The sequence below is a fragment of the Polypterus senegalus genome, chromosome 4 (assembly GCF_016835505.1).
Source record: "Polypterus senegalus isolate Bchr_013 chromosome 4, ASM1683550v1, whole genome shotgun sequence".
In the NCBI taxonomy this organism is placed as follows: Eukaryota; Metazoa; Chordata; class Cladistia; order Polypteriformes; family Polypteridae; genus Polypterus; species Polypterus senegalus.
The window spans coordinates 80,301,990-80,319,141 of NC_053157.1; the positions used below are offsets into that span (position 1 = coordinate 80,301,990).

Here is a 17,152-nt window from a genome sequence, read left to right on the forward strand (position 1 = left end):
GAAACATAGACTCACTGTGCCTCGACTTGTATAAAATACTAGCCGTGTAAGTAAGTCCGTGTTGTAAAAAGTCCAGGGTCCTAGAAACTATTCAAATTGTCAGAAGAAAACTGAAATGTAGAGATGTCAGATAATTGAAAGGAACTACTCTGGGCATCTCTCTCCTAGGAGGATTCGCTTTGCCAATGTGATCACATCGTTTGTGGCGGAAGGAAAAGTAAAAGGGATACCATTTTGCTGATGTTAGCGGCTAAGCGACTTTGTCTTTCTTCTGAGGTTTCGTTTTGCTGATGTTCTCGCCCAGCTTGTGTTATTAGCGGTTAAGCAAGTTTTCCATTTCCTCGGAGGTGGAACCCTTACCCTGACTCCATCTCTCACTTCCAGGCCGGACAAACAAACACACTTCCACACGCAGAGTTTATATATAAGATAGATGAACATTGACTTCATGTCTTTTGCTCTCAAAAACCAAAAAAGGCATATAGTGGAGCAGTGGGCTGGACGATGAGGCAGGGTGCAGGGACTGTGATTTTGTATAGATTTCATATTTGCATTACAGCCATGTGAAGTGTCCTGGTTTCACTTTAATCTTTGATTGTGTCACTTTCAATTTACAGAAATTCCTGTTTTTGTGGAGGAGCATCAATACATAAATTGCTAGTGTTGGACAAAAAAGCAAAAGTAATAATAATGACACATACAAAGGCACATTAAATTCAAATGTACATATAGCAGCACTTAAACTTTTAACCTACTTTGAATATATTTAAATATTGACTTAATAGTAATATATTCAAATTCTAATTACGGCACTTTACAGCTGTGATGGACGGCCGGCGTTTCAGTCTAGACGGGACATCCCACAACTGAAAGAAAGAGGAAGAATAGTCATTTCAGGGCACTACATCCCCTGGGACGCTAGATGGCATCTCCCCTGGACGAAAATGGTTCCCCAGATTCCCACAGGGCAGCATGGGTCATGGAGTTTCTTCAGTCCTGCTGGGTGCCAAGGGTGCCAGCAGGGGGAGCTCACCAAGAACATGGGGACTATTACTGTTACGCCAACCGAGAAGTACTTCAGAGTCACGAGGATGGAAGCCCGCAGTACTTCCGGGATATTTGAGGAAGGACGATGTGGCATTTGACCCAGAGAACGAGTACTTCCAGTAAATGGACTATAAAAGGACTGTGGGAAACCCAGCAGGTCGAGACGGAGTTGGAAGCGAGTGTAACAGAGCTACTGGGAGTGGAAGATTGTGGTTATTATTGTGATTATTGGAAGAATTGTGGAGTATGCGGTGCTTTGTGCACTTTATTAAACAATATTATTAAAGAAATTATTCTTGGTGTTTTAAACGTGTGTCTTGGACATCTGTCTTGTGGGTTCAACTGGTCAACAGCGACCCCTAGCATCCACACAGCCCTATACTAAATAATTTCTTCATTCTTGTAAACATTTTACAGTGCTGTAAAATGCGTCATTATTGCTAAGAGCAACAGTTACACGATAAAAAAAACACACACAATCATGTATATCGAATTCAGAGTTCTGTCAAGGTTGAAATTGGATAGTCCAGTTGGAAGTCACTGGAAGTCAAAAAAAAGCAATACAAAAGAGGTACGCTGCCTATCAGGTTGTTAAGATAGTGACAAAAGCATGCATCAGCAGTGACTTACTAATAATTAAATCTTTTGTGGGTATGGCATTGCTAAAGGATGGCAATTCCCATTTATTTATTGGGTGTCCCGGATGGGCAGGTGGGTAGTGTTTAAATTAGATAGTTATAAATTGGGAGGAAATATACAAAAAACCCAAGGAAGCTAGAGGACATGTAGCCCAGTAGGTATTAAAGTAGTTAGAGAGTGACAGCACAATGGGCTGCCATAATTTCTAAACAGTGGAGTCTGGGGATACTGGCAAAAAGCTGGTCTTTATTCTTTAGGACCTAAAATAGCACCATGTAGTTCCCATGGAAATGAGTTTAATTTCCCTGTGTTTATAAGATATAAAATTCAGAAGCATACTGAGAGAGAACATTTTATACCCAGGTTTTTTTAGAAGTAACCTCAGGAGAAGATTAAAAGTCTGCAAGTAACTAATGGTAAAGGCTTTTTGGGGACAGGGTAAAAAGGCAAATCTAAAGAGATTGGGTAAGAGAAAAATAGTGAAAGGTAGAAAGATGGTAGATAAAGGAAGGTAGTGATGGTTGCCAAATAGTGATTATTATCTGTTAAAGCAGATTGTTTTAAATTTGTTTCATTCAAATGTTTTCTTTGTGTTTATGTCAACTTTTTGTATTTTGCCAATAAACACAGAATTTTTTTTGTACTTTCCTATTCTTGCATAAGATTATATGACTCATATTCTAGATTTCAGAAAGAACAGTAGCACAAAATTCATACCCCATAGTCCCGGTTCACAGTAGTAAGCTGCCAGAGAGAATTTGGCACTCCCATTCGGTTATATTCAGCTTTAAGGTCTAAAAAATTCCAAGCTTGTTCACGTTGCTCTTTGTCTATTTTTGGATTAAAGGAAAAGCAATATAGCTCTTCATATTTCTCTGAAATGATAAAAAATGATAATTTTATTTGGACAGCTACAGAATATACTATTAGCAAGATATTCCAATATTATTACAGTGTCATTATCAACAGCATGGTATTATAAATTTTTCACTTAGTGGACATTTTACAAGGTTTACCTCAGGAGATTACTTCCCTAAACACATCAGCATATGGATTGGAATAAGATGTAAAAATTCAAAACATTTAGCTTGCTGAGTAACTTCAGAAATAATCGCCTGCTAAGCCAAACCTCTTTTGTTACCTGAGGTGTAAGAAGGTTCCTAAAGAGGTCAAGTGAAGCCCTGACATGCTTGGCAAGCAAAACAAGCCAAGATGTGGGTTTAGACTTAGGTGACATGACATGCAGGTAAGGTTATAAGGAATACACACATGAAGAAATATTTCAGGCTGCGATTTGAGAATCAATGTCAAAAGGCAAACTTTCAAAAAACATAGTAAGCAACAAACTAAATCTGTCACTTACCTGGCCGAGATAAACGGATCAAAGAAATGTATACATCATGACAATCCTTCTCCTGTGGAATGATGAACAGAATGACCTGGAAGTTCTTGCAGCGAATCAAAAGTGGACAACCAGTGGCTGTTGTTGGCTGTTTTTCCAGAGTGCATATCTGGCTGTAAAGCACCTGAAAGGAAATCAAGTTTACATAACATGGGAAAATTATTCCGATGATCAAGATGGCTAGCTAGCAGCTAAATTGTTTCAATATGTGGTTCAGATATTTTTTGTGACACCACAGCATTTGCTTCAACTGTATGACACTATAATTTGTTTTAGATTCCAATTATTCTTTGTATGAAGAGAAGCTTTATGGACAATAGAGCCTCTTCCAAAATAGCTCTTCATACAGAATGAAACCGAAAATAACATCAAAAATGTTCAATACTAGCCCATAGTACTTAGTTTATGATTACATTAATTAATTATTTTTGAATTATGAAAAATGTCTTTACTGATCCTTATAAAAAGAATATTGTTTTTCATTTTGAGATAACATAGAACATCTCCTTCCTACTGACGTACAGAAGGTAAATTGGTCTTTGTGCAATAAGTGTGATATATGATATCACATAGATTTTACATAGCTTGATCTTCTACCATCTGGTATTACTCCAAATGCTGTTGTTAAAGCACTAGGAATACTTTTAGATGTGAGGCTACCCAAGAGATATCCATCCATCCATCCATCCATTTTCCAACCCGCTATATCCTAACTACAGGGTCACGGGGGGTCTGCTGGAGCCAATCCCAGCCAATACAGGGCACAAGGCAGGAAACAAACCCCGGGCAGGGTGTCAGCCCACCACAGGACACTCACACATATGTTGCCCAAAATTATTTAAGTCTACAACATTCTTAAAACATATGACTTAGCGTTGCTGGCTCTTGATGACATCTCTAACTGGTTGAATCCTGCCCTGAAAATATTTCAGACAATTTCATATTAGATACATGTGAATGATGAATAAATGCATTTGAATTATGCCATATTGAACTTGAATGTTTTTGTGAATTGCTAAATAAAATTCTTCTTCTGAACGTTTATTTGAAAGATCCTTCTACCAGCTCTCACTCAGTTGTTGAAATGCTCTGGTGGGGCTGTCTGTATCATCATTCAGGCTGGCCAGTATCACTATCAACTCAAGAGATGACACAAATGAGAGATGGGGAAAGCTAGGTTGCATTTGACTATTATCTTACTATTTTAAAAATCATCGCCAATGTCTTTCTTCCATCCATTTACCCATTAGTTATTAAAACCACTTAAACATACTCTTAGTACATGACTCAGCTAAACCTGACAGCAGTTCCAGGATGGGATTGCAAGTCATCACATGGTGCATAGAAACTCAGTCCCACATACATAATATGCGTATCATAGACAATTTCACAGTTTCTGTTTTTTGAACCTGCTTAATCCACTACCAAGGCATAAGGAATCAGAGTATACTACTGAAGCATCAGGTTCAAAGCAAGAACCAGCCCTGGATATGGCACCCTTCCATCACAAAAACAAATCCCTCCACACTTATTCCTACTGGAACATTTTAGAAACAGCAATCAGCTTTCATGCAAGTTTTTGGGCTGTCATAGGAAACAAGAGTATCTAGGAGAAAATATATATGAATAATAAAACAACAGAGAAAGTCAACCAAAACAAACAAAAAGACAATATTTACTATAGTAATTAGAAAGGCTTCCTGACAAGGTTCAATAATCCCAGTTCCCTAGTTTTCCTCCCTTAAACAAAAACACATTCAAATTAGGTTAATTGGGGACTATAAATTGTCCCGTGTAAAGGAGCTGGGTGGGTGTGCTCTGTGATGGGTCATTTTGACCCTTAATTGGAATAAGCAGAGCTCAGAACATATGTATGTGAAGTATGTATGTATGTGCAGTATGTACTGTATGTATGTTACAATCTGCCACAAGGGTGCATTAAAGTTGCATAACTCAGAAAGTATTTAATAAATTACCTAATTTCCCTTTCTTGTCTAAAGTAAATATTTCTGATACTTAGCCATACCCCAAACTGGTTACAAAATTGTTGGGGCCTGTCACACAAATTAACAGCAGACTTACAAATTCCATTGAGGAGTCACTTCCAAGGTGATGCCTAAACAAGTGGTGCCCCCAGGGAAATGTTCCTCCTTGGTGTGGTACACCTAGTGTTTCATGTCATAAAATGTAAAAGGTCAGGCAGCCAGATCTGCCTTAGAAATAACTAATTCTCAGTGTACATTGTATGCCACCAGCACTCATGAATTGGGCATGGCAGAAATGCCTTGGGCAAAGTACAGGAAACAACTAGCCCACAGTATATCCTTCAAGCACTACAACTTTCTTCCACACTCTGATCTTTTGAACATTAATGGTGTATGGGTCTGAGATATTATTTCTATTCCCTCTTCAAACATTTTATAACTAAAAATAATAAAATGAATGTACAGTGGGAAAAAAATAGACAGTTTATAAAAAATCTGTTTCAGTTAAAAAGACTTTCTAATTAAGCAACATTATGAGTTTTCACTTTAAAACAAGGAAAGCATTTATACTAGGAGAAGCAAAAACACATAGAAAAAAATAAAACCTGCCTGCCCTGCTTTGAACTTAATAACAAAGACTTTATAATGTCTGTATTTTTACTTTACTTCTGGTAAACAGGGCAGCAGTTTAGTGTGAAACAAAAACTTTAAAACCAACAGAAAATGTCCACTTCAAACATAGGAAAGGTCCAGCATATTCATTGGATCTTTAATTAATATGTATCTCACGTTTTTACAATATACACCTCTTTTCTGACATCTTTTCATTAATGAATGAACTTTAGTTTTGCTCATCACTAATGTCTTTTTTGCTTGCATGATTCCTTTTCATCCCAGAGGAAATGTGGATATCTTCGTAATATCAATTCTTGTGCTTAACAGAACTTTTTTTATTTTGATTTTGCTATGTATTTAGATAAAGCAGCAGCCCCATACATCACAAAAATGTTCATCTCACTCCATGGCCTTAACCAAATAAGGCAAAGAATAAAGAGAGACTCCTAAATGGAGACAGAGATAAAGGAAAATGTACACGGTAAGGCTCTGGACAACTGACAACAATATTCAGAAATATCAAAAAATATCTAATGTGGATAATAATAATTATTGTGGATGAATGTCAATGTTAGTATTACCATTGGAAAGTTTGACATGCCTGACAAGATTGCTCTAATTGAGAATTCATTTACTGCAGACCTCTAATGTTACTCCCAAAATTTTCAATGATGTCACTCACAACATTGCCAGTGATGTCACTTCTGACATATACAGTAGAAGTTGAAGTAATAGAAACGTATTGAGTAAAAGAAGAAAGATCTACATGCACTCTGAAACAAAGCAAGCGTTAGAGATTAAGAAGTTTCACTGACACTATAATGTAAATTATACACATTTTATTAGAAAGGTATAAATTACACAAGTATATCTTTTTCAACACACCCTGTGTATTGCAAGTAATGTTTGCAGATGTGACAAAAGTTGACTGTAGAGTTTATGGACTCCAGTTACACTCAGTTTGCTTTGATCTGCAAACTGAGGTTATTAACGATATTTTATTCATGCTGCAAAGACATAAAGCTGTTGCAGCTGCCATCCCAAAGACTCAGATACCATGGCTTGAATCACATACTGGTTGCTCTCAATACAGAGTATATATATCCCCAATGAAGATTTTCCCCAGGTCCTTCACTGGTTTTCTTCCATATCACAAGCATTTGAACGTTAGGTTAATTTGCATCTCGAAACTGATAATTCCCAAATAGCCCTGAAAAAAATCATAAACTAATCTGATAAAAACACTCAACAAATTACAGAAAAAAGCTCTAAAGTACCATTTGTGCAATTTGAGGATAAGACCTTTTCATACATGCGTGCTTAGGAAATAACTATAGGGCTTGAATGAATGTGATTCCACGCTGGGCCAGGGGGTGGCAAAATGTACTAATTCTCTCTCTCAATCCCTTGCAGACCATTCTTGGGAAATCCCGCCTGTTTCTGGGGCAGCCAGCAGCGTCACTTCCGGTTCCGGACCTGATGACATCACATCCCTTACTGGCCTATAAAACCGCCATCTTGCCTTCAGTATATTAGTTCTGTTTTGGACTCAGTTGTGTGAACATGTCTGTTCTTTTGACTCAATTTCGCAGCTGGGAAAAATTATACGCGTGGCTGCCCCAAACCTTCTCAATGTCTTTTGGTCATTCTTGTGACAGTGGCGTAGTCAGCAGGCTGAAAGAAACCCTGAAAAGAACGGGACCGGACCTGAATCATGACCAGGTGGGAGAGTACTGGGGTCGAGTTTCCAGGTGGGGGATTTGTCCCGGATTTCAGAAAGAACCAGTGCAGACTTCGCTCCCTTTGTCTAATTCCGGGCCACCTAATACAAGTAGGGAGAGTGTCATTGGGACACACAGAAATGGGCTGGTCTCTGTGGGGGAAGTCACAGGGACTTATTAATGTCTCTCGGAGAAGAGAGCTTTCCACCCCGGAGCAAAACGGGGCTTCCCCAGACTAGCAGGTGAGGATCTTGCAGGCGTGGAAGCTAGATCCTGAGCGTTCCACCCAAAAGCAGACTGATGCTCTTTGGGAAATAGTGGCAGGATGGTTAAGGCCCACCGAGTGCTCCATCTTCACATTAGTAAAAAAAGGTAACCTGCTTCCTATTAATGAGCAACCTTCCCATCCATTTCACCCAGCCAGTCTGGGGAGAATTTAACTCTATGGACGAGCTCATCAAGCTCGTGGAAACAGCTAGGAAGGCCTTGCAATTTGGGAGAGCAGAGTAGTCCTTTAGCGGACGCTACAGTGATTACATCCCTCCTAATCTGCCTCCTCGGCATAAACCAGAGTTTGCACCGGAATCCCCGATTCTGCGGGCGTGGCTTTTACTCGGGAGCGAGGCGGCATGCAACTGGAGATGGAGGGTTGTATTGTGTGCACTTTCAAACCCCCTGTCATTGCCTCATACGGGAGTGGTCAGTGTTAACAGATTTAAGGTAGAAGCCCTCTTTGATTCCAGCAGCAACATCTCTATTGTTGATCACCGGTATGTACTGCCGCGACAGTGGTTGAAAGTAAAAACCAGTTTAACCTGTGTACACGGAGACGTCCGGTTCTATAAATTCACCCAATGTCTCATCAGCCAGGGAGGATCAGTTAAAAAACTCACCGTTACGGTCCTCCCTAATCCTACCTTTGCTGTGATTCTCGGGCGGAACTGGACTGATAGTAAAAGCAGTGAAGCACTGACCAACCCCAAACTAATCTAGGTCTAGGCCTAATAACAGACAGGAATAACCCGTCGCAGGTTGTCTCCACACAGTGTAATCAGCCAGCGGGGATAGATATGGTAGGCCAAGTGAGTTCCTGGACCGTCGCAGATAGTTATATCATCAGCCCGCATCTTGGCAAAGTGGGATGACTCAGTTCAGACAAACCCCGGCCTCATTTACAAGGGAACAATGGAATGATGATTCCCTTAAGTATACAAAGAATGCAGTCGTTCTAGTCAACGGTCAAGACACCCATCAGGCCATGCCACAGGGCCCTCACTTTGTGATCGAGGATGATGTATTATATCGGTCAATGAACACAAGAGGGAGGGTCAGAAGTTGCTGCTGATTCCACGAACTTTCCAGCGGCAGATTTGTGAGTAAGCGCACTCCCATCTCCTAGGAGGCCAACTGGGTGCTGAGAAAACATTGGGAGTATATCAAGCTCCGATTTTACTGGCCAGGAATTAACAAGGAGGTTCGCCGATTCTGCATCTCTTGTCCAGAGTGTCAGCTGCGGCAAATTTCTAGGAGAGTCCTTGCTCCTCTCGTTCCCCTTCCCTTGATTACTGTCCTGTTCGAAAGAATAGGGTTCGATATACTGGGACATCTAGAGCCCTCAGCCCAAGGACATAAGTATATATTAGTCCTCATGGCTTATGTGACCCGGTATCCAGAAGCTGTTCCGTTGTGCTCAGCCACTTCCAAAGCCATCGCACGGGAACTGGTAGGGGTCTTTGCGTGAGTTGGCTTCCCTAAAGAAGTCCTTACTGACCAGGGGAGGCCGCTTACCTCTGAGAAGTTCGGGGAAATGGCCAACTTACTCAAGATTAAGCACTTGAGGACCACGGTATATCATCCTCAAACCAACGGTCTAATGGAGAGACTTAACCAGACTCTCAAACAGATGCTTCGCAAGGTGCTCAGCGGGGAAGGAAGGAATTGGGATTAGCTCCTCCCCCTCGTACTCTTTGCCTACAGGGAAGTCCCTCAAGCCTCAACGGGGTTCCCTCCATTTGAATTGTTATATGGACGACAACCCCGGGGTATATTAGACATTCTGAAAGAAGGCTGGGAAGAGGCTCTTCCCTTGACTAATATTTTGCAGTATATTGCGCAATTACACAAGAGATTTGAGAAAATTCAACCTATACTAAAAAGTCACTAACGACATTGCCAGTGGCACGACGCTTCGGGAGTTCCAACCGGGGGGATCGCATCATGGTGTTGGTTCCCACCTCCCATTCTAAACTACTTCCCCATTGGCAGGGACCATACGATGTTAAGGAGAGGAAAGGGCTCATCGACTGTTTGGTGAAACAGTCCAATTGTCAGCCGAGTGACTGGATATATCACATGAATCTGCTGAAACCGTAGAAGAAAAGACACCCGATCCCTCCTCCGGACAGCACCGCTCAATTTTTGCTCAGACCAATACATTTAACTTTGGATCTAACTTGAATCCCCGACAGAGGCGAGAGCTCAAAACAGTTATTTTGCTGGTCCCGGAAGTGGTAGACAATAAACCCGGAATGACCTCTCTGATTGCCCACACGGGGTTATAGTCCGAGAGCACCCCTATTGTCTTCCTGCGGCAAAGAAGGCTGAAGTGGAGCTTGAAATCAAGTCAATGCTGGACTTAGGAGTCATAGAGGAAAGTTATAGTCCCTGGTCCAGTCCAATAGTCTTGGTTAGTAAGGCCGACAGAGGTTGGAGGTTTTGCAATGACTTCTGTTGACTTAATCAAGTCTCCCAATTTGATGCTTATCCTATGCCTCGAGTGGATGACCTCCTTGAGAGGCTTGGACAGGCGGAATATTTGACCACATTTGACATGACCAATGGGTATTGGCAGGTTTCCTTTAATGAACTCCGCCAAGGCTAAGACTGCGTTTAGCACCCCTAGTGGACACTGGCAGTATCATGTGGGTTACATGGGGCTCCTGCGACTTTCCACCATCTGGTGGACAAAGTGCTCTGACCCCATAACACGTATAGTGCTGCCTATCTAGATGATGTTTTCATCTATTCCAGCACCTGGAAGGAACACTTGCAGCATGTCTGAGCAGTATTACGGACACTGGGTGAGGGAGCAGTGTTGAGCCAAAGTGTCAATGGTGCCGAACACCCCGTCATGTTCCTGAGCTGGAAACTGCTGGATCGGGAGACTAGGTATGTGGCAGTGGAGAGATAGGCTCTCGCGATCGAGTGGGTGATTACACAGTTGAGGTAATACCTCCTGGGTCGGGAGTTTACACTTGTCATGGACCATGCACCTTTACAGTGGATGGCCCTGCACAAGGAGTCTAACCCTCGAGTCACTAGGTGGGTCCTTAATCTGCAATCTTATAAGTTCTCACTCGTTCATCGGAAGGGCTCACTCCATACCAATATCGATGCCCTCTCTCGAGTTCATGACCTCTCGGTACAGGTCGCCTGACCCGACGGGTCTGGGCTGAGGGAGGGGGGCCCTGTCACACACGCGTGTTTAGGAGACAACTAAAGGGCTTGAATGAATGTGATTCCATGCCGGGCTAGGGGGTGGCAAAGTGTACTAATTCTCTCTCTCAATCCCTTGCAGACCATTCTCAGGAAATCCCGCCTGTTTCTGGGGCAACCGGTTCCGGACTTGATGACATCACTTCCCTTACTGGCCTATAAAACCACCATCTTGCCTTCAGTATATTAGTCCTGTTTTGGACTCAGTCGTGTGAACATATTTGTTCTTTTGACTCAATTTTGCAAATGGGGAAAAATTATACGGGTGGCTGCCCCAAACCTTCTCAATGTCCTTTGGTCGTTCTTGTGACATCCTGTTATGAAATCTAGTAGTCCAAGTCTTGACAGACCTAATCGATTTATCAGAATGAAAGGAGAAGGAACACAGGATGGATATAGAGTGACAGATAAGAGAAGATTTTTAAAGCCTAACATTTTACTCCAAATTAGTTCAGTAAATACTCAATGAGGAGAAGTCACTCTATGATTTTGGAAGAAGTGCACACCACTCCACTTCACGTGCCTTACTGTTATGGGAAGATACAGTGATGTGAAAAAGAAAGAATGTACATCACCTCTTTTACATAACTAACAATTATCCAGCAACTAGCCAAGTCTTGAAATTAGAAAAATCTAATATTCAGAATAACAACTTATACTGCAATGACACTGCATTCTAGCATTGTTTATAATACCAGTGGCTATCCCTCCCTTTTTAGCATTGAATGCATTAAAGTAGTTTGGAGCACAGCTTTTCTTTCTCAGGACATGTAAAAAACATGCTTACTTAGAAAGGCTAACAGAATTATTAACGATCTCACCTATCCTGCACAATCAAGTTTCTCTCCTCTATTCTGGCAAATACTATACAACTAATAGCACTTACAGCACTAGGTTCAGGCATAGCTGTTACCCTGAGGTAAACCCTATGGTTTATTTAGCAGTTGCTCATTAACATCACAATCAATCATCACACTCATGAGGTTCCGAGTATATCTACTGTTGTGTGGTTTCCTTATTAACATATAAACCAATGATGTATTTATTGTATGGTGTTGTATTTGCCGAGTAGCTCTTGGATTTATTATCTAGCCTGTCACGTACTATCACAACTCTGTAGGAGACATGCAAATAACATAACATATTATTGTGCACACATTAAAATAAACTAAAATTAGAACCATATTTTAAATCAAGTATTTTGAACTATTACACTGACATAACATTTCATCTATAAATACAACTGAAAATATATCTTGCACTGCAGTTTCTTTTGCAGGTAAGCAGATATGAATATTTTATTTACAATAAGCTTTTCAATCCAACATAGATTGACAAGTTTATTTACCAGTGTTTCCTAAAAAAAGATAGATAGATAGATAGATAGATAGATAGATAGATAGATAGATAGATAGATAGATAGATAGATAGATAGATAGATTTTACATTATAATTATTTACTTATATTAAATAAAAATTTTCACTGGGAGTTTAATAATGTACAAGTAAGCAATTTACTGTTACATTACAGTTGCAAATTTAAGGAAACACCCTATGCTTAGACTCATAAAAGGGTGCCATACAAAAAAAAAATTAAATTGATCTATATGTTTAAAAAAAACTTGAATATGTAGGAAATACTATTGAAAAACTAGAAATTGTACAGAAAGTCATTTTCACATACCTTGAAATGCACATGGTTACTTTAAAATATCTGAAAATATGAGACATCTTCAAATGCATTTTAGATATCTCAAAAATTGCGTGCAGATAGTTAAAGTGTAAAGAAACATTTTCTGAAATATCCTGAATTCAGTGTTATGTATTCTTGAAAAGCTGAACTATGCTTTAAGATATCTGGAATTCATTTTCTTCATCTCTAAATGTTAATTTGTCTTGCCATTTATTTTTCTCCCAAAATTCTTAATCATGGACTTTTGCTGATGCTGGGGTATCTGTTAATCCAGTTCATTCAATATTACCTATACGTTTAACCAACTTGATTTTTACATTTTTGTCTAAATGATTCACATAAATGAACAAAAGCCATAATTGCAGTTCCTCTAGGACCCAGTGTTTGATGTCACCTAATTCAGAAAATATATGTCTTACACGCAATTGTCTTCTGTGTTTTTAAATCAATTCTGTACAACATGCTACAGTAACCTTGCATCCTAGTTTCAGATGATTTATATAGTTGTTTGAGACTGTTTATATACACAGCAAATAAAAAATAAATAAAAACAAAAAATGTGGGAACTGCATTTTTTCTTTGACTAAGTAACTTTTTTATCCTCTTCATTCTAACCTTACTCATTTAAACAGAGTAAATAACGACTCAACTCTTCTTAATATTAACAAAGGTAGCAACATTCACTTAATTTACAATTCATCACATTGAAAATGAAAAACAGGTTGCCTTGGATTGTGTTGTGTTTAATGAATGAAGGAAATATTTCAAACAATTTGAATAAATATAAATAAAGTCATTTTATTTCTAAACACCAAAGTACATACCCAAGTTTCTTTGCGAGCTTCTGATGCATTTTCCACAAAGATGATGTGAGTAGCAGTGAGATACAAAGTTCCTAGTGGAGCTTTTCTGGTGGAAACTCGGTCAATTAAACGGACATTTTCCACCTGATGTCCACAGGAAAGAAAAAAAAATACAGCAGTCAGTCTTACCATATCACATCATAATATCATAACATTTATGAGCTTTGTGGCAGGTGTCAAAAATTTGGAATTAATTTTGCTAACAAGGTAAACCAATTGACTATAAAACCCTTATTAATAATCTCACTTAATAAATCATTACATCTATATTTATTTTTTCTTTCTTTGATTTTGAAGTGCACATAGAGAAGGAAAACACCAAGTTTTAAAGCTTATTGGAAAGGTCAAAGTGTGGGTTAGAGAAGCAGACTTCTTAGCAATAGCAAGACTGTTTGACCCTTTATTGAGGTGTTATAATAGGAACATACAGTATATCAGGCTGGGAGATTCAGTCATATGTGACAAGAAGCAGTAACCATATTGAATAAAAGCAGAATAAATTCATAGTCATCCAAGGCCAATCCAATTTTTGTCAGTGTTGCCTGCTCGCTTGACTTTTCGTATGCCAATGCCCAGGCCTTATTTTGACTCAGTTGTGCGATAGATAGATAGATAGATAGATAGATAGACCAGGTGGATAAATACACAGTATTATTAGTTATACCTGTAAGTATTATTAGTATTATTATTAGTAGTAATATTATTCATATTTAAGTATCCACTTTCTAAGAACTGTCTCTAAAGCCAGAAATTCCACGATGCACGCCTTGCGAAATGCAATACAACGCAACAGCGCAGACATGGCAGTCCGCTCTTCAGGGTACCTTGGGTGTCCGGATGTACTCCATGGCCAGCGCTCCGCTGTCCAGCCAGTGACGAGCGGGTGCGGCACCAGCTGTGCAGAGTAGCACGTTTCTACCGCGCTCAGCAAGCACTTCTTGTGAACAATAACGCATCAATCACATCTCTCTGCCGAGGATGTTATTGAATTAAACCACTGCAGGTGCATCAGACATGTCTCCTTTCCTCCGAATCGGGATTCACCCATCAGCCTCTTGGTGAAGCAGCAGCAGCATCATCATCATCGGGGTCCTAGAGTCTGCCAGACTGTCTGGAGAGGTAACGTTTCGCTTTTTCGCCTTTAAAGGTATTATTATTATTAATTTTTTTGGTTGTAAAATTTGTATTATGTGCTGTTTTAATCCACTGTATGTTTAGCGATACTCGTTTTCTCACAGTATATGAATTAATAATAATTATGTTTTTATATAAAATTTCAATAGTACTCGTTTGTACAGCTTGAGCGACAGCATTTTAGAAGAAAATGTACGTAAAATCTTTTCACACATTCCTGACGCAACCAAAGTGCGAGCAGATGGTACTGAGGTCTAAGCGGACACTTCACTTGCTCTATATTGATAGAAGAGTAACATTTATTTTGTAAAGCAGTTATTAGGTGAAGATATGATTTCAGTATGTTTGTGTTGAGAGTTTCCAAAATTCTAGACCCTCCCTTCCCCACGCATAAGTTTTGATGCAATTTCTGAAGCAGTTTGGCCCATATGATGAAATATCATAATATGACTACCAAATCCGTTCATTATGGAATCTCTTTAAATCCATTTTTAGGATTGACAGGGCCTGATAAAGTCCTGTATCGGCTGCCAGTCTACCACAGGGAACATTCACTCACTTACCAGCACAAGAACTGCTGATTTACATCAGATCCATTCATTTGGAAAATTGGAAGAATGTCCAGTCTCAGTGTACAAGGTCATTTCAGTACAGGGTGAACAAACTCCACTCATGTGCCAGCTTGGGTAGAGGTTAAATTCAGCCTTCTAGAATTGTGCCACCTATGCTAGCCACTGTGCATCCTTGGCACAAAATATTAAGTCAATTTGTGTTTTGCATGTATAGATTCTTTACAGTAGATAAAAAGTATAACAACAGCTACAGTACATAATGTCTTTATATCTGTAAATGTGATAATAATCACCCGTTATGAAGCTATAAACAAAACAATATTTTATCCTCTTTTGGAATGTCATTTTTAATAAATAAATGAAAAACTTAAGACAAATATAGTCTTGCAGAGAAAGTAAATTAAATCACTGGTTAATTGAGCAGTATAAATATGTTTTATTATTCAGAACAGACTACACACTTCAAACATATTTAATCCATTTGACGGTCACTGAAGGCCACAATCTTGGTTGGGGTACCAGTTCACCACAAAAAAAAGATCTTTATAAATTAATACAAACATATGCTAATATAAGTGTCATTTTTTATTTCCTTAGTCCAAATATTAGTACTATATGAATTTCTTTAATTTATTTATTAGAAATATTTTTAAAATGCTATTAATAATGGGAAGGAATTAAGTGCCGCTGGTTTGTGTATTGGCGTTCTGAGTGAACCATGCCTGGTCATTTTCTGTGTGGAATTTGCAGGTTCTCTCAGTGTCTACTTGGATTTTTCTAAAGATACTCCTGTTTTCCACCCAAATTCCCAAAGCTGTGCATTTGTGACAGTTTATTACTGTATATTTGTGTGAAGCAGAATGTGGAATGGTTGTTTTTTGGGTTATACAATTATTGAGATTTTTCTTAAATTTGCGTTTTTATTATGAAGTCTGTATTTCTTATGAAGAATCTTGCCTAAGTACTAACCCAGCTAACCAAGTACTACCCCAATACCTCTTACAGCAGCCAATAAGTAGCACAGAAATCAAATCGCAAGTCACTATTTGGATTCAGATTCTGCCCAGTCAAGCTGCTCACATTTTCTCTCTCATTCCCCTCATGAGTTCCACAGTATAATACTATAGGCTAATGATGTGATACCCTTTTCAACACTGAATCCAATATTTATAAAAAGGCCAAATACTGTGAATATTTCAGCAGTGAATCCAGTATCTCAAAAAGGACAAATACTGTGAATATTTGTTAGGTGCATACATATAAACAACAAGTTCAAGTTTTTATAATGCATTGAGGAACTCTAACCATACAGTAGCCAACCAGAGTCTTGTGAGATTCCCCTCACCCACCTAAAATGTCTTCTGTGTGGAAACTCCAGAGATGGAGAGAAACTCTTCAAGAATGAGAAGTCTAGTTCCAGAGCTAATTCCATGTGTAGAGGTCATCCTGACTATCTCTAGCTGTTATTTGTCAACCTCACACGCTTGCTGCAGCTCCTAGAAAAGGTACATTCTGTTTCCCAGGTGCTCCTTTTATTCTGAAATCTAGTATGAGCAAATCTGCTTTACCCATGCGTTTTGCCCAAATAGCAAATAGCACCTGCTCTTCATCTTGTGCATGATGGGTTCTGATGGTGGTGCTATATGTCTGAGCCTAACTAGATTATACTTTCTCTTTGACAAACTCCACACCAAGGCCTGATGCCAAAAATGGCTCCAGGTATCCTTCTACAAATGCAGTTTGAATAAATTTGCCAAGAAACATCATAGAGGTCTAATTTTTAAATTTTTTTTAAGCACAGTTTGACACGGATGGCCCTACCAATAGGCTCCTGGCAAACTAGCACTAAAGATTATTGAGGTACACAAGCTCCTCCTCACCATTGTAAAGAAAACACAGGAATAATGTTTAAGAGTTGGGGATTCTGTACCCATATACTGTAAACACTGGAGTTGCAATCAGACATGAAATCTCACATACAGAAAC

General features: G+C 39.2%; 1 protein-coding gene across 1 annotated transcript in view; it reads right to left on the bottom strand.

Annotated features, from left to right (window-relative positions):
- Positions 1–14,579, bottom strand: part of mtmr7b (myotubularin related protein 7b) — a 60,921-nt gene extending 46,342 nt beyond the window's left edge. The window contains exons 1-4 of the mRNA XM_039750931.1: positions 14,285–14,579; positions 13,422–13,544; positions 3,050–3,212; positions 2,404–2,561 (exon numbers count right to left, since the gene is read on the bottom strand). Coding sequence (XP_039606865.1) covers positions 2,404–2,561; positions 3,050–3,212; positions 13,422–13,544; positions 14,285–14,416 — 576 coding nt within the window. The 5' untranslated portion in view covers positions 14,417–14,579. The remainder of the gene's footprint in view (positions 1–2,403; positions 2,562–3,049; positions 3,213–13,421; positions 13,545–14,284) is intronic.
- Positions 14,580–17,152: the final 2,573 nt, after the last annotated feature.